At 48.6% G+C, this 23,293-nt stretch overlaps 1 protein-coding gene across 8 annotated transcripts in view; it reads right to left on the bottom strand.

The window, feature by feature from the left end:
* Positions 1-23,293, bottom strand: part of MED15 (mediator complex subunit 15) — a 66,483-nt gene that overhangs the window by 38,059 nt on the left and 5,131 nt on the right. For all 8 annotated transcript variants that reach the window (XM_014827140.3, XM_014827138.3, XM_070516607.1 and 5 more), the window contains exon 2: positions 5,840-5,927. In XM_014827140.3, the coding sequence (XP_014682626.1) occupies positions 5,840-5,927 (88 nt within the window). The remainder of the gene's footprint in view (positions 1-5,839; positions 5,928-23,293) is intronic.

The raw sequence follows: 23,293 nt of genomic DNA, 5'->3' as shown, positions 1-23,293 counted from the left end.
GCTAAAAAGGACGAGACAAAGTGTTTATAAAGTACTTCTCTCAGTGTAATACATGCTATGGGAAATACAGCTACTGAAAACCAAACAATCAGAATTCACAATGAGGCTTCTGAACAAGTGCCTTTGCTAAGGAGGGCACAGGAAGAGTCCTGACTGTCACACATTTAGACAGAACAGAGCGAAGGAGCACTGCCTATTGGACCTTCATCACAAACCAGCAGCACCAGGGCTTTTTGGTAGATCTCAGCAGTTATTAAGAAAATGTATTCATGGGGCTGGCCCCGTGGCCGAGTGGTTAAGTTCACAGGCTCCACTGCAGGCGGCCCAGTGTTTCGTTGGTTCGAATCCTGGGCGCGGACATGGCACTGCTCTTCAAACCACGCTGAGGCAGCGTCCCACATGCCACAACTAGAAGGACCCACAACGAAGAATATACAACTATGTACTGGGGGGCTTTGGGGAGAAAAAGGAAAAAAATAAAATAAAATCTTAAAAAAAATGATAATTATAAAAAAAAAAGAAAATGTAGTCACATTTTTTTTTTTCCAGAAGGTTAGCTCTGAGCTAACATTAGCTGCCAATCCTCCTCTTTTTGCTGAGGAAGACTGGGCCTGAGCTAACATCCGTGTCCATCTTCCTCTCCTTTTTAAATGTGAGATGCCTGCCACAGCATGGCTTGATGAGTGGTGTGTAGGTCTGCATGTGAGATCTGAAACAGCGAACCCTGGGCCGCCAAAGTGGAACATGTGAACTTAACCACTGCCCCACTGGGCCAACCTCATGTATTCACATTTTTTAACATACGCAATCTGCTTTTCTCAGCTCTAAGACTCAGTGCTTCTAATGCCTGAATTCTTGGGCACTCCAGTAACTGCCTTGGATTAAACACCAATAGTGGACAATGTATTCAGATTCAGTCAAAAGCCCAACCCTGGGCTTGTGAGGTCTGTTAACAGACTTAAGGTAGGAAGGTGTCTCCTTTTATCAGATGTATGCAGGCATCCTCCTCCTCCCTTGCTGAGAGTGCAGCTGGGCCTGACCCTATTTCCTAGGCTTGTGCTTGTCTCTATTTATTCCAGCTGGTTGGCTGTTCAGCTAAGGTCCTCCCTGTTGATTAGTCCCAAGGCAGCTTCCCAGTTCTGATGCTCTCAGCCTCCCTGGTCCCTGAATTTCACCTTGGCCCCTAGTAGGGGTTCAGTTCCACACTGGTCATTTCTACACTGTAAACCAGAGACATGTACTACTTCTGCATATCACTACATTAAGTGCAAAAGAGTTGGTGTGTGTTTAACATATAAGTTTAACTTGACAACCAAGTAATAAGCAACACACTGCCACCATAGGTGCTAACAGAGAGGTCCCAGAACTGCTGTGTTCTCGTCCAGCAAATGCCAAATCCTCCCGAACCTTCAGAAGGCTGGTGTGAGTGTTTTGAGTTGCCATTATTACAATCACCCACCACTCCCAGGCACAGTTATTTTTGCTTCTGTCAGTCTCCTTTACACAGAGAGTAGTCCCACCTGTAGGGATTAAGGTGCTGCAACATTAAAGTGGATGTGTGGGTGTCTTCTGCTCTGTTAGATGGGAGGAAGCAAGAGAAGTGGCTAAGAGTACAAGCTCTGACACCAGATTCCCCAGGTTCCCATCCCGGCTCTACCTCTGCCTGGCTGTGTGGCATCCTGGGCAAGTTAACTAGCATCCACGTGCCTGAGCCTCCTCGTCTGCAAACTGGGAGGTTGGTTCATAGGGCTGATGTGGGGTCAAAGGAGCTCAGAGGTGAAGCACGCAGAACAGGGCCCTGCAAGGGGACATCACTTCCGAGGAACAATGAGACCTGAAGCCAGCCAACAACAGCATGGAGAAGGCTTTAACTTGGGGTGCTAACTCCTGCACTGCAAGCACAAGCCCACACCAGGCAATGTAGTAAATTCTTTTTAGACAAGAACAATCAAGGTTTTCCTTGCCCTGGGGCACACACTATGCAACCTGAGGTGCCCATCAGTCCCCTACTTTCCTTTGATGTGGATACCTCTGGAACTGCCAGCTTGCCAGGACTCCAACTGAAGGTCAGCCCCTTCTTCTGTGGCCTCCTTCACCTCCTAAGCCCTCCTGGAGACTAGAAACAGAAATCATTCTTCCCCATCCTTTTCCTTGCTCTGGGGTCCCATGTTTTAAATTCTTTCACAGTCATTCTAATGGGGTCTCAGGCAGCAGGGGCAGGTAACAAGTGTGCCCGGGCTGCCATGTGACCTGGAGAGTCCTCCCAGAGTCGCACCTGCGAGGAAGGGCCTCAGGCACTAACTGACAGGCAGCTCCACGTGGGCTTGAGGAGTAGTGAAAAGATGGACATCAGACAACCATGGCCAAGCAGTACATCTGTCTCTCTAAAACGACAGAGGAGATTTCCAACACCACTCTTATAAATACCTCTCTTCCAAATAGTCAGGGCCTCCTCTTGGGAGTTAGGGATTTCGAACCAGCTTGATCAAAGGAAATGGGACTGAAATGGTCAAGGTGAGGTATGTGGGCAGCAGTAAGGCAGAGGCTAAGACAGTGAGGGGGCTGTCGTGCTGTCAGATGCACCCTTCAGGATGGAAGGCTTATTCCTCAGCTGCTGGGAGGGTCTCTGTGGCAGCCAGTCTCCAGATGGCCAGCAACAATCGCTGGCCTCCCTGTACACAGAGCCACTGCTCGCATCAAAAGGTGGAGGCAATTCCCCCTGGCCTGAATCTGCACTGGCCTTAGGACTTGCTATAGCCCAGTGATATTCTAAGACTTCTGAGAACTGACAGCTTCCACCTCCTTCTGCTTGGAGGCCAGCTGCCATACTGTAAGGAAGTCTGGGCTATGCTGCTGGAGACACCAAGTGGAGGCCACGCTGGGAAAACTGATGAGCAGACACATGAGTGAAGCCTTTATGGACCTTCCACCTCAGCACAGCTGCCAGCTGAATGCAGCTGCATGAGGGGGCACAAGTGAGACCAGCAGAATGGCCAGCCAAGCAATACCAATTGCCCCAGTCCTGACCCACGGAATCGGGAGGAATAATAACTCATTGCTTTAGGCCATTAAGTTTTGGGGTAGTTCCTTACAAAGCAATACACAACCAACAACACTGAACCAACAAGTTTTGCATTTCAAAACCTGAAATAACTCAGTATGCCTTCATCAAAGTTCTGTGAATTATAAGAAAATACAAACTAACAAAAACAATAAAAATATCTCATCCCCCCAAATATTTGCAAATTATATACCTAATAAGAGACTTGTATCCAAAATACATAAAGAACTCTTACAATATACCAATAAAAAGACCAAAAATACAATTTTAAAATGGGCAAAGGATCTGAATAAACATTTCTCCAAAGAAAATATACAAATGACTGACAAGCACATGAAAAGATGCTCAAAATCATTAGTTATCAGGGAAATGCAAACCAAAACCACAATGGGATACCACTTCACATCCATTATGATGGCTAAAATAAAAAAGACAAACAAAAACAAGTATTGATGAGGAATGGAGAAACTGGAACCTCATAGACTGCTAAAGGGAATGTAAAATGGTGCAGCTGCTTTGGAAAGTAGTCTAGCAGTTCCTTGAAAGGGTAAACAAGAGTTACCAGCAATTCCACTCCTAAGTATACACCCAAGAGAAATGAAAAACATATGTCCACAGGAGAGCTTGGACACAAATGTTCCTAACAGCACTATTACAATAGCCAAAAAGTGGAAATAATCTAAATGTCCATGAACTGATGAATGGATAAATAAAATGTAGTATATGCATATAATGGAGTATTATTTGGCCATAACAAGGAATAAAGTACATGCTACAATGCGGTTCACGGATGACCCTTGAAAATATTATGCTAAGTGGGGGCTGGCCCCGTGGTTCACACACTTTGCTTTGGCGGCCTGGGGTTTGGATCCTGGGCACAGACCTACACACCACTCATCAAGCCATGCTGCGGTGGCATCTCACATAGAACCAGAATGACTTACAACTAGGATATACAACTATCTGATCAGGCTTTGGGGACAAAAAGAAGAGGAAGATTGGCAACAGATGTTAGCTCAGGGTCAATCTTCCTCAGCTGGGGGGCGAGGGAGAGGCTAAGTAAAAGAAGCCAGTCACAAAAACATATATTGTATGATTGCATTTATATGAAAAGTTCAGAACAGGTAAATCCATCACAAAAGAAGCAGATAAGTGATTGCCAAGAGCTAAGGGTTGAGGGAAAATAGGGAGTGATGGCTAATTGGTATAATTTACTTTACAAATGTTCTAAAATTAGATTGTCGTGATGGCTGCATCACTCTGAATATCCTAAAGGTCACTGAGTTGTACAGTTTAAACGGGTGAATTGTATAGTATATGAATTCGCTCTTAATAAAGTTGTTATAGAAAGAAAAAGAAAATGCTTACCCTATGTGTCCAGAGCGCAGAGCCCATTCCGCCTCAGTACGTGTGCTCCTGGAGCTCCTCCCTGCACTTATATGTATTCATAAACACATACTTGTGTGCTCTGACCTCTAAGACCAGACTGTAGAGGTGGTTTCTGGTTTGGAACCTGCTCCCTCCAGCCACTGATCTCTACCTTTCCATTTCAAAAGGTTACCTCATTTAAACACTCAGATCATGTTCAAATGTCCCCAACGGACCCCCATATGTCTTGACAGTTGGTTTATCCAATCAAGGGCCATAAACAGCATCTACTTTTACTTCTTGGCACATGCGTGTGTCCTGGAGCTCCAATGCCACACCTGGGCACAAGGTACACAGGGCACACCCAGTGGAGCGGATGGTGTGCTCAGGGTCTGTGAGGCAGGGCAGGCGTCATGCAGAACAAAAGCCCTGAGTATCCGCCCCACCTTGCATGAGCTGGGTAAACTCAGACAAACCACTTGGCTTCTCTGTGCCTGTTCTGCTTCATTTCTACCAAAACAGCTCTGCCCCAGGAAGAGCACATGGAGGAAAGGAAGTGGTCACTTGAAGCTCACAGGGTGACACCGAGTTCAGGGTAAGAGCTCACACAGAGGAAATGCTCCCCAGCGACTCACCTGTGACGTTCCTATGCCTGGGTCCTTGCTCAAGGCCTCAACCTCCACGAGCATTCACCTTCATCACTTAACAAAAGGGAACAGGGACCCTTCTGGGCCCATGTGTCAGGGTGCTGTGGGGCTTAGGTAAGGACCCCCAGGAGGGCTGAGGCTGAAGACAGAATCAGTTCTTTTTTTGTTTTTTTTTTTGAGGAAAATCAGTCCTGAGCTAACATCTGCTGCCAATCCTCCTCTTTTTGCTGAGGAAGACTGGCCCTGAGCTAACATCCGTGCCCATCTTCCTCTACTTTATATGTGGGATGCCTACCACAAGACGGCTTGCCAAGCGGCGCCATGTCCACACCCAGGATCCAAACCGGCGAACCCCGGGCCGCCGAAGCGGAACGTGCGCACTTAACCACTGTGCCACTGGGCCAGCCCCCAGAGTCAATTCTTATTCAGAGCACTCTCATCCCTTCTGCAAGAGCAGCTGGGGCCTGAGTGAGTGCCCTGCAGGATTCACAGGTCTGATCACAAATGGAGGGTGATGGAAGTAAGGTGCGGGGCCGGAGGCAGGGCTTGCATCTTGGGTGTCCACCCAGTACCCTCCCTGTGCCTGTACCACAGACACACAGGAAGACCCACCGAGTGCTGCAGGCACCACCAACAGTGCCCAGGATCAATCGGTAAGCAGCCACCCCATCCCTACTCTCCAGGCAGAAGGCTGCTAGAGTCTGCACTGCACCCTTGCCTTCCCCAGCCTCTCTCCTGAGGGCTCCACCCACCAGGGCCTTACCCGCGTCTTGGCCTTCAGGAACACATGGCTCTCCATATCCTTGCTGGATTTACTGTGGGCCACGCCAGCTTTTCTCATGGCATCCTCGCTGAAACATAAAAGGAGAAGAGATGTTGACACACTGACAAGTCTGCTCCTACAAGGTTCCTGCCCGGCAGGCCCTGCACAGCAGTTACCCCAGGGCAGCTGCAGTGCTGGCCCTCAGCATACCAGCCTGGCTGAGGTCCAGGAGAGGCGTGAAGGGAGGGGTGCTCAGCAGAGCAATGAAAGTCAACTGAGCAAGGGAGTAAGAGGGCAGGGTCACTAGAAGGAAGGAACAGGAAAGGCAGTCACCATGAAGCAAAGTAGCTACCCTGGCTCAAGGGGGCAGAGAGGGCAGGCCTGGGGATGGCTCACCTCGAGCACAAAATCAAGTGCACGTTAGACAGCCGGGTGGCCAGTCAGTGTTTATTTCCTGCTCTCTGAGTGGCCTGGGTCCCCACCCAACTCAGGCAGTAGGACCCTGGCTCCAGACTACTTCTCTGTAAAATGGAGGGGCCACGTGAAGTCACCTCTCAGTCCCTCCCAAGGAAAAGGTCTCTAAGTAGAATATGCAGGTTCTCCAAGTAGAACCAAGAAGACAAGCCCCAACTTCAACAACTTCTAGCTGGAGACAAGAGGAGACAGACCACACAAACGTGGAAAACATCTTGAAAAACACATTTGCAGCCAAGCCCCGGTGGCCTACTGGTTAAGTTTGGTGCACTCAACTTCAGTGGCCTGGGTCAGTTCCTGGGCGCAGACCTACAGCACTCATCTGTCAGTGGCCATCCTGTGGTGGCAGCTCACATACAAAAAGAGGAAGACTGGCAACAGACGTTAGCTCAGAGTGAATTTTCCTCAGCAAAAAAAAAAAAAGAGAGAGAGAGAAAGAAAAAAGAAAAAAGGAGAAAGAAAAAGAAAAAGAAAAAAACCCGACATTTGCTAACATATGTACAATAACAGACGGAATCCTATTACAGGTCTTCATCACGCTGATGCTCTGCTGGGATAGAGCCCGAGCACATGGAGCTCCCCTCGAAGGGTAGCACACCCCACACCCACACTCACACCCACACCACGATAAGAACACTTGTGCATTCGTTAGAAAGGAAGGGGCAGCTCAGGCTCAGGTCCCGAGCCTGATCCAACTGCTCACAGCCTGCCTTCTGCCCCATGGGCTGCGCCTCCCTTCCTCTCTTCCCAGCGCTGGGCCTGCTGATAAACAAATGAACAATCATGTCAGGGCTCTGCTGCCTCACCTCGAGTGAATGAGACAAGCCAGGTCCAGCTGCTGCTCAAAAGCTTTCTGACCACACCAAACAAACCAACCAACCCCAGAGCACTGAAAGAGTGCACACACAGGCTGCAGAATCATGTTTGTAATCCTTAAAGAAATCCCAGAAAAGAGGCTAAATGCTAAGAGATAAACAAATCTGTATTAATGCATCAAGAAAAATAAAATGACGTTGAGCTACCACACTGCTAGATAACTCATTCAACACGTGCGTTCAGAGTCCCTACCCCAGTTTGCTTCCTCAAGCCTGCAGAAAGGCAAGGAGACGGCAACAGGCTCCTGCTAGTAAGGCATCCAGAGTGGAGCAGACACATGCATGAGAGGAAATGTGACGAAGGCCACAAGAGAGAGGCAAGAGGAATGATGCAACAGGACAACTCAAAGTCTGACTCGTGGGGAAGCAAGGCTGGCAGGCCAGGACCCGGCACGCACATGCTGAGGCCAGCATGGGACAGGGGCTCCACACGTGGAGATTGAGAGACGTCACCTGGTAGGCTCTAAGTCACTGAGCATTTCCCACAAGGGAAGTGACTGAGTCGACCAGTTTTGAGAAAGGTGCCTCACCTGTGCCCCCCAGGACCACATCTGTTCCCCTTCCCACCTCCCAACAGCAGTGTGAGGCAAACCCTGTCACAGAAAGAGTTGCCCAGAGCTGAGGGCCACAGAGCTGCAGACCAACGGGGCAACCCAGAGGAGAACAGTGGACATAGAAGGGGACACTTGCTGGCCAGCTGGACAGCCTAGAGCACGGCTGGGGGACAGTGGGGAGGCCGTGGGTAGAAGCTGGAGCCAGGAGCCAAGGTGTGAAGCAGAGAGAGGCAGAGAGGGGTGCTGAGGGCTCTGAGAATAGGACTCTGCTAGACAGATGGGCTCTGTGCCCAAGAGCAGCAATCTCTGCGCGCTATGCCAGGCTCCTGGCTGGCTAAAAGCAGTCCTCCCAAGCTACCTGATAGGGTTGGCAGACTCGCAGGTTATGGACTCAGAGAAACAACTGTGAACAACCAACACATCACAAGCAAGCCTCGAGGTCTAGGCCAGGAAGACGAGGGCCCACCCAGTTGGAAGAGGTCAAGGAGCAAAACTGGTGTCAGCTCACAAGGGAGGACCCCAAATGGCCATCAACAAATCTGAGACTGTCAGGGTGGCATTAGCACTGTCACAAAAGGAGTCTGTCTGGTGGCCGCTGCCTGGGCATGACCAGCCCTCTGAGAAGATGGATGGAGGACTGACGCTGGCTCAGAGCACAGAGCCCCTTACTGGGTCCTGGGCTCCACGAGCTCCCTCAGTCTAGCTTCCTCCTGGTTGCCACGGCTATGCCTGTCTGCCCAGTCAGGGTTCGACTGGCATCTGGTTTAGACCGGAGCCTCCTAGAGGAGGACGTGATCCATCACACAGGCCCTGTGAGATCCCCACCAGGGGTCTGGAGGATGCCCTCACTGGGCAGACCCCACCTGAGCGGCCAGTGGTGGCACACCAAGAAAACACCCTGTAACCTTAGCTCTGTGTCCACCAATCACCCAGGCAAGAAACCTGGGAACCCCCTCTTGGCTTCCCAATTCCAACCTCCATTCCCTAAAGTTCAAATCCTGACCTCATTTCTCACTGTACCTGTGGCAATCCCCTCCGAACAGCTCCTGTTTCCAGGTTCCATTCCTACCCCAACTCCCTCCCCTTGGGAGCTACCTGAGCCACACAACTGCCAGTGGGCATGGGAAGTGGCCTGTATGTCCCCGTGTGCTTCAAGGCCTCGTTCCTTACCAGAGAGGCAGGAAGCCCATGCAGCTGAGAAGCCCACTCACTCCTTCATCCATCTGCTCCGCTCACTCCCCCAGAGCCCTGCTGCCTGGCACGCTGCTTTGACCTTCCCACCAGCCATGTCTGCTGGGCCCTCTGACCCTGCTCCCACCCGGGCACCCCTACTCTCTGCCTCAAGGAAACTCCATGGTCACTTCAACTACACCCGCGGCACCTCCTGTGGGAACTGCTGGCTTTCTGGCTGTTGGCCCCACTGCCCTATGAACAACTTGAGAGCAAAGACTGTGGTACGCACCTCCGTGTGCAGCAGGCAATAATCAGCACTGGACCAAAAAACTGGCTAATTTTAACACAAGGAGTGGTAACACCATGCATTTTGATGGGACACGATGTGCAGAACTGAGAATCGGTGTGGCAGGGACCGGGGAAATCAAGCATCGAACAAGCATGTCCAAGTGGCAGGGGCCAGGGAGACAAGGAAAGGCATGAGGAAAAAGTAGGTGGAAGTGCTGGGCAGCTGGACCTGCAGGAAGCAGACAGAGGAGGGAGGGCCTAGGCTCCAGAATCGCAAGGACCGGGGCTCAAATTCCGACCTGGCTACTCGCCAGCTCTGGGTCTTGGGAGAGGCACTCCACCCCTAAGCATGTCCTCCTCGTAAAGGAGCACTCTAAAAGGGCTGTGGCCAGGATGAAGGGAGGTGCACAGAAGGGGCACAGTGTGAGGACAGGCCCAGCCTTGGCACGACCTGCTCTTCCTCATCTCCACCCTGTCCGCAAATTGGGAAACTCAATTTTCAACCAGAGTCCAGTTGCAGTACTTGTAATCTGAATCAGCATAGGATAAAGCCAAAAAACTGGCAAACTGTGTGTCCTTGGGAAGGTTTATGTGGACATAAGCTCGAAGTGTGCTAATGCCCCAGGCTGTCTCTCATGGCTCCTCCCCCAAGCCAAGGACCCTAGATAAGGCAGCACCTGCACGCTGGCACCTGCAGAGGGAGGATGGTGACAGTGCCCACATCACAGGGCTGTTCTGAGGATTACAGGAGTTAACATCGTCAGGCACTTGGCACACAGGAAGCACTAGTGTGTGTTAAAGAAAACAGAACAGTCGGCCTAAGTGTGCATCCCAAAATACCTCCAATGTGTGATGACGTTTGTGTCACCCCCTTCCTAGCAGATGACAGCAGGGAGCGTGTGTGGCTTCTTCAGGCAGAGCTGTTCTCCCACTGGAACTATGAGCCACCTGGAAGCGTGCCCCCTCGGTGCGCAGCTCCATAGCCCTATTGGGCTGCGAATTTCTCAGGAGGGGCCTTCACACAGGTATGCTGATCAGAAGCATGAAGCAGTCTCCGCTGCCCTCCGGCTGCCTGAGCTCCATTCTAAAGGGCCTGGTTCACACCAAGGGTCCTCTCACCTCTCCTGACACCTCTCTCCTCAACGCTGCCCCTGGCATTTCCAGGCCTCTTTGCCCAGGTCTAACTTCTTTCCCCATTGCTGAATGAATGCTTCAATTCCCAGGAGAATGAGCTCCTCTGGTCTTCTGCTGGTGTCTAAAGCAGAAAGGTTCTTCCCCTGTGGGTCACAGACTCACCCTCCTGACCTCAGGTGCACAGGATGCCTTCTGCCCATCCATCTGTGTGACAGATGTTCACTCTTCCCAGAGGAAACTTCTGATTTGAGAACCACAACACCCATCAACCAACTGACCTCTCATGGGGCAGGAGTTTTGGCCAGCCTCACCCCACTCCTCAAGAGAAGCCTCCAGGTGAACTGCCGCCTATGTGTGCAAACAGTCTGTTCACCCATCTGGGACAGGAGCATGCAGCTCACTTGTGCGAGCCTTCACCTTGTGTGTGTAAAAACCCAAATCATAAAAGTACCAGAAGTCAATGAGAGGATAGTTATATAATATCGGGATGAGGAATCCTTCCTAAGCACATCACCAAAAGCAGACACCATAAAGGGAAAAAGATTTTGCCAGATTAAAAAAGATTTCTACCACACTTTCACCAGCCACCTACCAGAGAGAGAGGAAAAGGTGTTCCTAATACTCCGGGCCTTCTGCAGCTCAAGCCCAGCCCTGATGCTCAAGTAGCCAGCCCACTCTCACCCCAGGCCTTTGCAATGGCCCTGCATGTTTGGGGGCAAGCTCTCAGCATAAGGCACAGTTCAGGCCAGCACAAGAGAGAATTGCCCCACCCTCCCTAAATGCCAGCTGGGCCCATACACCGCATGTGGATGAGGCCGGCCCCGAAGCTTCTGCCCTGCCCCAGTGCCAAGGCATCCACCGAGCCCACCTCCAGAAGGGATAGGAAGTGAAGATGGACCAGAAGGAAAGCAAATCACTACACTGGCCCTGAGAGGGAAACGAACTTTCACTGATTCTCATCACATCTATGGGTTTCATACTTTCAATTCAGAAGGGACCTATTTTTCACTCTGTAATTTTGGTTTGTTCCTCAAAAATATTACACCCTCTTAGGCATCAAATTTTTTAAAAATCAGGAATTTATTTGGAGAGGAGGATGATAAGGAATCAGTCAGAATGAAAAACACACAGGTTCCAAATGAACTATTCTGGCCCTCTGAAGAGAGGAAACCTCTGCCTGCAGAAGGACGAAGCCAGATGACAGGGGAGGCACTGGCTTCAGCTGAGCCAGCTGACATCACAATCCAAATTAACGTGTTCCCTGAAACATTTCATTGCAAAAACAAAATTAAACGAGATAGGAATCTCCAAGTTGGAACGAGGGACTGAACCTGCACATCTAATTTTGTTCCATACCAAAACCTTACTTAAAGCACAGAAAAAAGGGATTTTGTTTTTCTCTAACACAAACTCACAAAGACGGGAAGAATGGGAGTGGCGGCCCCAAGAACAGCCTCTCAGAGGCTGGAAAGCTGATGGCGGGTGGTGATGGACACAGCAAGCCAATCAAGAAAATGGAGTGCTAAGTAAGGGACAGTGAGGAGGGCTGAGAGCCAACCTGGTGACAGGCCTAGAACTTTGCGAGGCTCAGGACAGGGTGTGCCAGGTGCTCGTGGGTCCAAGGGCAAATGGAAGGATTCCCAGGAGAAAGCCATGCCCGCATCCCCTCCCCCACTTCACATTGTTGGGTAACCACCCCCACACCAGGAGACAGCTAGAGATTTATTCTATGGAAAAGCATAGAAAGGAGAGTCATTGGACAGGGGGGTCAACCCACCTGGTTGAGAAGGCATGGGGAGGATAATGAAAGCAGCAGACTGCATGGCCATCCGAGTGACTGGATCCATACCAAGTGCTGAGACTCGGCCGCCTGCCCACCTCCCTACCCACGGCTTCCTGCAGCATGGCGCCCAGGCCTTCAGCCTGCAGCCCAGCATTTGGAAGACCATGTTCTGGAGGAAAGACTCAGAGACCTGAAGCCACATAAGCCCCCAGTGAACCTCCCAGTGGACAGGCCCCCTTGTGCTCAGAGAGTCCACCTGCCTTTGCAGTGCCCCTCTCTTAGAGTGAGCAGCCAACCAAGGGCTCCCAGACACTCTAACATGGTAGACAAAGACCCTAGGAGAAAAGTCGTTTGGAGCTATCAGAAACTCAGCAGGAAGAAGACAATGTCAAGAAACTATCTTTAAAACATTGCATCCATTTAACAAGAATAGGATGCTATAAAATGGGAAAAGTCAGATTACAAAAAAAAAAAAAAGAGTTCTTAGAAATAAAAGCATTAGCAGTGAAAGGTCAGAGATAAAACTGAGGAAATCCCCCAGAGAAGAGAGCCAAACAGATGGATAACAGGAGATAAAAGATTAAAAAAACTAGAAGAGGGCCAAAGGGCCAACATTCAAACATCAGGAGAGTAAGCACAGGGAGTGGCAGGAATGAAACTCCCCGTGAAATGACTCGAAGGAACCTCCCCCCTGAAGCACAGGACGTGAGTTTTGGGATCAAGGCAAGCCACAGTAAAGCTTACTAAGAGGAGAAGCACTGGGCCATCACAAAAGCAGCAGTGGAGGAAAAAAGCAGAGGGACATGCTTCCCAGTCGTTGAGGAAGTATTTCCAACCCAGAAGTCTATATGCATGCAAACTGACACAGCCTCCAGAAACTGAACTCCCACAAGCCCTTTCTCTGGAAGCGAGTGTTATGAGTGAGTGAACCCAAAAGAACAAAACACAGGATACACAAAACCAGAGACCCAACAGCGGACAACAAACAAGCACACCGAAGTCTGTCCTCACCACGCCCCCGGCCACTGCCCACGAGGGCTCCACAAAGGAGGTCCAGGAAAAAGGTTGGAACAGACAGATGGCCTGGTAGCACTTAGCACAGGGAGAACTGTCCCAGAGAGGTGACTGGAAGATATGGGAAGAGTTAACCACAGGTACACAGAAAGCTAGGCCGATTTTTAAGAAGGCAATTTTTTCTAGGGGGAAAAAATGATCACAGTACGCCACTACACTCAGCTGTGAATACCATTTGTGTAGGCACGAAACGTAAGCGTTCATTACCGATTTACCCAGAAGGTAAAATACTGGCAGAATGAAGGAGCAGCAGAGAGAATGGCTGTACAAAGCCAAAGAGAAAGTCAATAGATAATTCATAAAACTCATAAACATCACGACTAGAGAGGGCAGCACATGCACAGTACTTAGAATCACTGGCATATGCCAGAAAAAGAGCAGAGTCACAGGGCAGACACAGTGAGTAGGGAACCACCACAGTTTCTCCTAAGTCTTTTATCATCCCTTGACTTTTAAAATTTATGTGGATATATTAATTTGATAAAATAAAAAATACATAATTAAAAGTTAAATGATAAAATGCACATACAGGGGCTGGCCCGGTGGCGTAGTGGTTAAGTTCATGCACTCTGCTTCAGCAGCCCAGGTTCGCCAGTTTGGATCCCGGGTATGGACCTACACATTACTCATCAAGCCATGCTGAGGGAGGCGTCCCACATAGAAGAACTAGAAGGACTTACAACTAGGATATACACTATGTACTGGGGCTTTGGGGAGAAAAAAAAGGAAGATTGGCAACAGATGTTAGCTCAGGGCCAATCTTCCTCACCAAAAAAAAAAAAAGCAAAAGCACATACAGAGTATGCCACAGAATCTGCCATGGAGAAATACTCAGTGAACATCAGTTATTATCAAGAAAGGTCTCCTTCAACTTTCTAAACTTTCCGACTCAGTCAACATAGAGACAAGAAACTTCTGCTTCATCAGCAATTTTGAACCCCAGGAGTGTCTCAAAAAGCCTACCATGTTCCACAGTTCTCCCAGTAGCCCCTGGGTCAGAGAATGGTCAGAGAGGCACTTGGCAAAGCAGTCTCCCCTCGTCACCACCCTAAACCCCCCACACACCTGAGAGGTACCTCACCACAACTACAGCCAGAAAATTCCTTCCCTGCCCTCCACCCGCACAGGGTTGTTCAGTCGAGTCTTCTGACCATATACCAGGTCCTCAGACAGCTACAGAGCAGCATCCTGTGCCTTCCTAGGTCTTCTCTCGGTTCTGCGGCTGTGATTTACTGCCCCAACGCCCCAAGTGGTTTCATCCCGGAGGCAGGAAATGATAATACACCAACTGTTTAGCCTCCAACAGTAAGGAAAGCAAACACCTGCCCTCAACAGGGAGGGCGTCTTCTGAAACTCACAGGGAGCTGCAAGCATGTTTGCCAGGCCAGATCCCCGACTGCGACTTCTTTGTCAGCACACTTCTGCATTCTGGTTCTCTGACTTTTTAAAGAAACATAAAAGTGCTTTTTAGGGGCGGGTCCTGTGGCCAAGTGGTTAACTTCGCGCGCTCCGCTTTGGCGGCCCAGGGTTTTGCTGATTCGGATCCTGGGTGCGGACATGGCACTGCTCATCAGGCCATGCTGGGGTGGCGTCCCACATGCTACTGGAAGGACCTACAACTAAAATATACAACTATGTACTGGGGGCTTTGGGGAGAAGAAGGAAAAATTTTAAAAATAAATAAATAAAACCTTAAAAAAAAAAGTGGTTTTTAACAAGATAAAAACATGTATTTCAGAGGCTGGCCCCGTGGTGTAGTGGTTAAGTTCAGTGCACTCCACTTCAGCGGCCCCGGTTTGCAGGTTCAGATCCTGGGCGTGGACCTACACCACTCGTCAGCCATGCTATGGCAGCAACTCACATACAAAGTGGAAGAAGACTGGCACAGATGTTAGCTCAGGGCTATCTTCCTCAAGCAGAAAAAAAAAAGGTATTTCAGAATTTAACCATCCACCTACATGTAAGAAAGGGTATTAAAATTTTTTAATCATACAAACACAAGAAACTTAAAACACTTTCTTCACATTCCTCTTAGGTTGTTTAAGCTCTCCAATTTCTCCTCTCAAGATTTCTTAATTCCCAATGAACCAGATCAATGAAAAAACTACACCTAGAGAAAACACTACTGTCCTTTAAAGAGCATGTAGTTATTTGAGCTGCTTCAGAAGACTACAGGAGTTCGTCATTTATTCAAATCTGCTCGTTTGGCCTTAAGAGAACCAGGAGAGCTGGAGGGGCCTCTTGATCCCTTTCCAGGCACTAGACTCTGGGCTCCAGGCCTGGGACCACTCCAGCGCCCCCAGTTACAGCCCCTAGCACGTCCCAGTCACTACCAGGCAACCATGTGGTAAGGATGCTCTCTGCCAACCCAAGAATTTATTAAAATGATTACCTCACATGATTCTGTGGCATTTGGGGGCGGGAGGGAAGCTCCATCTTTTAGAGAGCTGTACTCCAGTACTGGCAGTTGAAATCATGCAGTGTCTGGGATGCGATTTTAAAACAGTCCAGGGAGGGATGGGTGAAACATTGGCTATATGTGGCTAACTCTCAAAGTACCTGGAAGACCATTTTTCTATTATCTCTACTTCCGTGAATGTTTGGAAAAATCCATAATGGAACCTTTAACAAGATAGTAAACAAAATGCTCAGGTCAAGCATGCAGGATAACTGTGCAGAGGAGCCTGGAGGAGACTTACTCTCAAGAGCTCTCCAGGGGCCGGCCCTGTGGCCGAGTGGTTAAGTTTGCGTGCTCCACTTCAGTGGCCCAGGGTTTGCTGGTTTGGATCCTGGGCGTGGTCCTACACACCGCTCATCAAGCCATGTTGTGGTGGCATCCCACATATAAAAAGTAGAGGAAGATTGGCACAGATGTTAGCTCAGAGCCAGTTTTCCTCAGCATAAGGAAAATTGGAGGCAGATGTTAGCTCAGGGCTAATCTTCCTCAAAACAAACAAATAAATAAAATAAAAATACAGATAGATATATTTTTACATATTTAAAATACATGCAAATAAAATTATACGCACACAGAAACAAGACTGGAGGAAACAGATCAAAATGTCAGTAACAGCCATCTCTGGGCAGAGATTTTGGAAAACACCTTTCTGTTTTGAAATCCTCTCCAGTGTTATCTGGAAGGGAATGAAGTACTGCACCCACAAGTCCTGAACACACTGACCAAAAGAGGAGATGGAGACAGGCCCAAGCTGCTGGGACTGGCGTTCTTGTGTCCACATCCTCTCATCCCTGTCTTTCTCCACATCTGCTCTGCCCACCACAGTCCTCTGCTCCATCTCCTCTACTGCCTCCACCCAAACACGAGGACAGCTCACCCACATGCCTCCTGCAGCTGACTACTCTTCCCTGAATCTCCCACTGGCTGCAGGACTTTTCTCCTTGAAGAGTTGACAGCCCTACACATTCTGCACATCATCACCTTGCAGCCCACCTCTCAGAATCAGCATAGAATCAGGGCCAGCTCCCTCTGGGATGCACACCCATCTCTCTCCTCCCCTTCCTCCCACATAAACGCATGCACAGTCCCCAAGGGTTCTTATTATAAAGGCAGGTTCCTTGACAACGCCAGTGGAACTCTCCTACGTGGCTGGTAGGAATGTAAATTGGTAGCGCCTGGAAAACTGTTTGGCAGAATGTGCTGCAGCTGAAGGCCACACCCCTCAACTCAGCCCTGGGTGCATAACCCAGAGAGTCTGTATGTACCAGATGACCCAAAACACCCCTGGTGCTGTCTTCACATAGCCAACAAGGACCTAACCCCAACATCCATCAAGCATAGAACAGAAAAGTAATCTGGGGTAGAGTCATGCAATGGAATAACACATGGCATAAATAAGAACAACTGCTACCCAGGATGATGAATCATGGACCTGATGCGGAATGAAAGGAGCCAGACACAAGATTGTACTGAACGTAATTACAACAATAGGAAGTTCAAGAACAAATGCGTCCATGGCCAGGGAAATCAGAAGAGTGTGGCAGGGTCTGCACTGGCTGAAGCCCAGGGAGGAGCCTGCTGGGTGCTGGGCCTGTTCAAGACGTAGGTCTGGCTGGTGGCTATGGGGTCATTTACATATGTGAACATTCACTTGTGTCCTTGTGCTGTTCGCTGTAGGAGGCATGTTAACTTCAATACAAAGAAACAGTACTTGAGATGAGAGAGCTCCTGAGCCCTGGCCCCAGCATCCTGCCCCTGCCCATCCTTAGTTTGGGACCTGAACAGCCTCTTGCCTGAATTCCAACTACAGAGCACCTGGCAGGACTCCCGCAGCATTTTCACAAGCGTGAATCCTCCCTAGCAGGAATCAAAGCGGACTAGCGGTGTTTAAAGGGCCCGGGGCGATCCATCAGGGCTTCTCAGGGCAAATCCAGCATTCTTTCTACTTTATAACAGGGGCTCCCTCCCATACACGGAAGCCAGATCACTTCCTCAAACGTCACCTGTGATGAGGACTGAAAGGAAGTTGGAAAGAGGGGAAAGCAGAACAGAAGGACAGTGGAGACACGGAAGACCCATTTCTTAACTGACATGCACTCTCTCCCCAAAGCCTGCACAGGAAGGAGCTCAGGGTACACAGGCTGGGAAGAGCAGGAGCCCAAGAGGCGGGGGGGCCTTTCTGGTCTGGGCCCTTGGCCTAGATGCCCCTTACCTGCCTTGCTGTCCCTCTCTCAGATGGATACTAGCGGCTCAGCTCAAAGGCTGACCTGTAGCCAGGTAACATCTCACTACAGTTCCTTACCCACCCCTACCCCTTTGGCAGATTCCCAGGCAGAGAGCTAAGAGAAGACTGCAGGGCCAAAGGCTAAGACGGAATAGGGTCCAGAAGGAAGAGGGAGCAAGACAGCATTCGGCTGCTATTCATCAAGTATGAGTACCAAGAAGATGTGTGTAAGTGAGAGAATCAGTGAATCTGAGGGAAGGGTAGGCTCAAGCACTCTGTATACTATGCTTGCAACTCTCTGTATATTTGAAACATCTCAAAAGAAAAAGCTCACAGTAAGGAGAACTGGGACTTCAAGAGGTTAAATGTCTTCTCCAAGGACTCACTGTCCTAAGTACCAGTTAATCCACCTCAAGATACTTAACTCATTCAATCACAGACCTTTATAAACAGGCCCCACCTAGGTTAGTAAGCAATTCGCTTTTAAACTGGAGGGGAGCGTCTCCCTTCCAGGGTGGTGGTTTCACGGATTGCGCCTGGGCTCCTAGTGCATTCTCTTTGTTCTTTGGGATTGGGAACTCGTTTGTTTATCTGCTAAACAGAACCATCTAGTAAGAGCGTGGATTCCACTTTGTCTTTAAATAAATGTCTCAATTAAAAAAAAGAAAGGCTCGGGGCTGGCCTGGTGGCGCAGCGGTTAAGTGCACAGTTGTAGTTTTCTACAACCATACCTGCAATTATTGTACAGCTCTCATCTGAGCACCATGCTAGGAGCTCAATGAGATCCAGAGGTATAAGACCAGATCCTACACTCAAGGAATTTATAATACAGGTGGCAAGACAAAAAAATGAGTGTAAAAACAGGAAAAAAGAGTTTATCTGTTCGGTGCATCCAGGATGTACCTAATGAGGGCTCTACAAACACAAGAGGAAGTAGGCACGGCCATGGGCTAAGCCATCAGGGGTCATGAGGAAGAGATGAGGCCAAGGCCAAATCTATGACACAGAAGAGAAAGAACGACAGAGGGAGAGCCAGCCATAAAGGTAACCAGAGGGCTTGGCACGGACCAGGGAACATCTGGCTGGGGCTCTCGCACCAGCACAGAGGGACGGTCAGCGGGAAGGACAGTTTCAGTTAAAAGGGGAGGGGCCGGCCCGGTGGCACAGCAGTTAAGTTCACACATTCTGCTTCTCGGCGGCCCAGGGTTCACCGGTTCAGATCCCGGGTGTGGAGATGGCACCGCTTGGCACGCCATGCTGTGGTAGGCATCCCACATGTAAAGTCGAGGAAGATGGACACAGATGTTAGCTCAGGGCCAGGTTTCCTTGGCAAAAAGAGGAGGACTGGCAGCAGATGTTAGCTTAGGGCTGATCTTAATAAAATAAAAAAGGGGAATGCTTCTGTGACAAGTAATGAAGGATGGACAGCTACGTGCAAAAGAATGAAAGTAGACCATTATCTTGCACCATACACAAAAATTAACTCTAAATGGATTAATGATTTGAATGTAAGAACTGAAACTATAAAAACCCTAGAAGAAAATATAGGCAGTGCACTCCGACATTTGTCTTAGCCACATCTTTTTGAATACCATGTCTACTAGGGTAAGGGAAACAAAAGAAGTAGTTAATGAAAGGGACTACATCAGACTAAAAAGCCTCTGCAAAGCAAGGGAAACCATGAACAAAATGGAAAGACAACCCCCTAACTGGGAGCAAATATTTGCAAATCATTTATCAGACAGGGGGTTGATCTCCAAAGTATATAAAGAACTCACACAACTCAAACAAAAAAACAAACAAGCTGATCAAAAAATGGGCAGAGGATATGAACAGACATTTTTCCAAGGAAGATATACAGATGGCCAACAGACACATGAAAAGATGATCAACATCACTAATCATCGGGGAAATGCAAATCAAAACTACAATGAGATATCACCTTACACCAATCAGAATGGCTATAATTACGGAGACAAAGAACAACAAATGTTGGAGAGGATGTGGAGAAAAGGGAACCCTCATACACTGCTGGTGGGAATGCAAACTGGTACAGCCACTATGGAAAACAGTATGGAGACTCCTCAAAAAACTAAAAATAGTACTACCATAGACCCAGCTATCCCACTACTGGGTATCTACCCAAACAATTTGAAATCAACAATCCAAAGTAACACATGCACCGCTATGTTCATTGCAGCACTATTCACAATAACCAAGACATGGAAACAATCCAAGTGCCCATCGTCAGATGACTGGATAAAGAAGATGTGGTATGTATATATACAATGGAATACTATTCAGCCATAAAAAAAGACAAAATCTTCCCATTTGCAACAACATGGATGGATCTGGAGGGTACTATGCTAAGTGAAATAAGCCAGACTGAGAAAGACAAACACCATATGATTTCACTCATATGTGGAATATAAACAAACACATGGACAAAGAAAACAGTTCAGTGGTTACTGGGGGAGGGAAATGGAGGGTGGGCACAGGGGGTGAAGGGGAGCACTTGCCTGGTGACAGACAAGAAATATGTACAACTGAAATCTCACAACGATGTAAACTATTATGAACTCAATAAAAAAAATTCAAAAAAAAAAGTAACGAAGGAAATCTCAACTAAAATTCAAGTTGGGAAGGCCTTAGAGGGAGTTATTACTCCCTACCACTCATCGTCAGTAACCCCAAACAGCAAGAGACTGTACCTTGCATCTCCAACAGGAAGTTGCCTACTACTTTACTACCCTCTGCAAGAGAAAGGAAGATTTTCTTCTCATCCAGCAATAAGCATAGGCAATGGAAAACACCACAACTCAGCTAATGAGGAGCTGTTGCCACCCTGAACTCTTACCCTCCTCCAATGAACTTTCATTCAGAACGGCCCCTCTCAACTCCCCCTTTTTCTCTAGAAAAGCAAGCTCTCTTCCTTTGTTATCTGGATTAGCCTATGGTCCACCATAGTTTGCATTTCCCAAATTGCAATTCCTCTGGCTATTCCCAAATAAACTCATTTTGCTGGTAAGACAATTGACTATTTTATTTTAAAGTTGACACTTCTTAGCAGTCATGGAAAGGATAGAATCATCTTAAAAAGGTTGAGTTGGCACTTAGGGCCCAGCGGAGGGAGGATACCCACCCTGAAGGCAGAGTACATGATGACTTTCCACCTTACAGTAGCTATCTGTGTGACTATGGCTTACCTCCTCCTCACTTGCAGACAGAGTCTACTTCTTTTTCAAAGATTTCTGATTACAAAAGGAATATATGTTTACTGTTAACAAAAATACACAATATATATATGTACTAAAAATTACAAAGAAAATTAAAATCACTCAGATAACCAGCTAAGGACATCTGTTTAACAAAACTCAGCCTGCACTACGCATCCTGCTTGCTAACCTGCTCTGCTGGATATCAACATGTTACGGAGCATCTCCCACAACTTTTTTTTTTTTAAAGATTGGCACTTGAGCTAACATCTGTTGCCAATCTTCTTTTTTTTAAATTTCTTATTCTTCTTCTCCCCAAAACCCCTCAGTACACAGTTGTATATCCTAGTTGTGAGTGCCTCTGGTTGTGCTATGTGGGACGCCGCCTCAGCATGGCCTGATAATCAGTGCCATGTCCACACCCAGGATCCCAACCGGTGAAACCCTGGACCACTGAAGCAGAGGGCGCAAACTTAACCACTTGGCCACAGGGCTGTCCCCTCCCACAACCTTTTTAACAGGAGCACCAAACCTGCCACCTATAGCTACAACAACAAATCTAACCCAGCTCCCACCGCTGGCTTGTTTCCTCTGTCCCACACTGGACATGATGTGGAGGTCAGCATCCTCATCACAACCAGGCTTTGAACACTCTCTTGCTTCTAGCCTTGGAGGAATTCCTAAGGAAACAGACATTTTAAGGTTACTGGCATAAATAGTATTGCCAGTCTTCCAGAAAAATGGCCTAATTTATGTGCATCCAGCAGTGGCTTGTGAGGATGCCGGTCTGCCTGCAGCTTCTTATACGAGTGTTACGACTTTCTCCAACTCTGAGGTGAATGCCTGTCAGGGTGGCCCACTATCACCACAGAGCCTCAACGGTGCCACAATGGTACTCTGGAATCCTGCACACCACAGCACTCCCAGCAAGGCAAGAATCAACTCTGATTCACAAACACTTGTAGTGTTCCTGCCAGGAGGGATTCAGACCAGGGGAGGAAGAAGCTTCCAAACAATCCGAATGCAAACAGGTAACAGAGTGTGTGTGAAGAGCAGGGGCTCAGCCGGAGGCCCAGTGTCCTGGCAGGGTGAGTGGGATGGGACTGCAATGCTCAGCCATGGGAAGGATGGGTCTCTCAGGCAGGGGAACAAACAGGACACAGAGCAGCCAGGGCAAGAAAAAGCTGGGGTCCTGTGAGGCTCTCTGGGCAGCCCAGCAGGATGGGGTGGGCAGGCAGGCACAGACCTTGGAGGACGGATTCAGGCTCCGAGCTGAATCCACAGGCAGTGGGCTGCCAAACATTGAGTATCAAAATAATTGGGGGCAGGGTGTGGAGTCCATGAAGCAAGAGTTGAAAACTTGAAGCTGGGTGGTGGGTACATGGTCATGGAATTTTTAAACTACACTATTTAGTTTTATGATTTAAACTTTCCATTTTGAATTTTTTTTAATTCACCAGAATTCCCTTAAAAATGTACCCTTTGGGTATGTAGCCAACATTATTGTCCTGAGGAATGCTTTAAAGGAAACAGGTACCCCCAGGCCTTCCGTGACAGCGGCAGGGAGACAAACATGTGGTCACAGTCCTACCCAATTCAAATGGCAAACACGGGTCCTAGACTAGCCACAGGCCCCCGGTCAGGAATGGCAGTAACAGTTGGAAGATTCCTGGTCAGGAATGGACAGAAGGGCTGCAGCTGTGATAGGTGGGTGGGGTCACCTACAAAAGGGAGCTGGTGGGGCTCAGGGGCTGGCTGCTGCCTGTGTAGAGGCTAAAGATCAGCTGGGGCTTGCGGTGCTGTGCCAAACAGTGGCAGAAGGGCCAGCCACTGCTTGGGGCCCAATGACCCATATGGAGTTGCTAAAATTGCCAACAGGATGCCCACCACCAGCAGGCTCCTCTAACTGGCTCTCCCAGTGCACTTGGCTTGGGTTAATTTCCAGCTGTTGTCTCCCCACTACCGCAAAAAAGGCATGACCTCTTTCAAAGATTAAAAGACAGTTTGCCTCTCCTGTCCTGCTACACTTCAGCAAGTATTCATTTGTAACATGCAGAGTATAACTGTAAGCAGCAGTGGCCTCTTTTCTCTGCATCAGCTTCTTCATCTTAAAAATGGGAACAAGTACATCTGGCAGGGCAGGCATGAAGAGGCGATAAGCTAACACATGTCAACTTCTGCAACAGGCCTTGACACAGCACA

This window comes from Equus asinus, chromosome 8, assembly GCF_041296235.1.
Source record: "Equus asinus isolate D_3611 breed Donkey chromosome 8, EquAss-T2T_v2, whole genome shotgun sequence".
Classification (NCBI taxonomy): domain Eukaryota; kingdom Metazoa; phylum Chordata; class Mammalia; order Perissodactyla; family Equidae; genus Equus; species Equus asinus.
The sequence above is the reverse complement of the archived record's forward strand: the minus strand, read 5'-3'. Positions and strand labels throughout refer to the sequence as shown.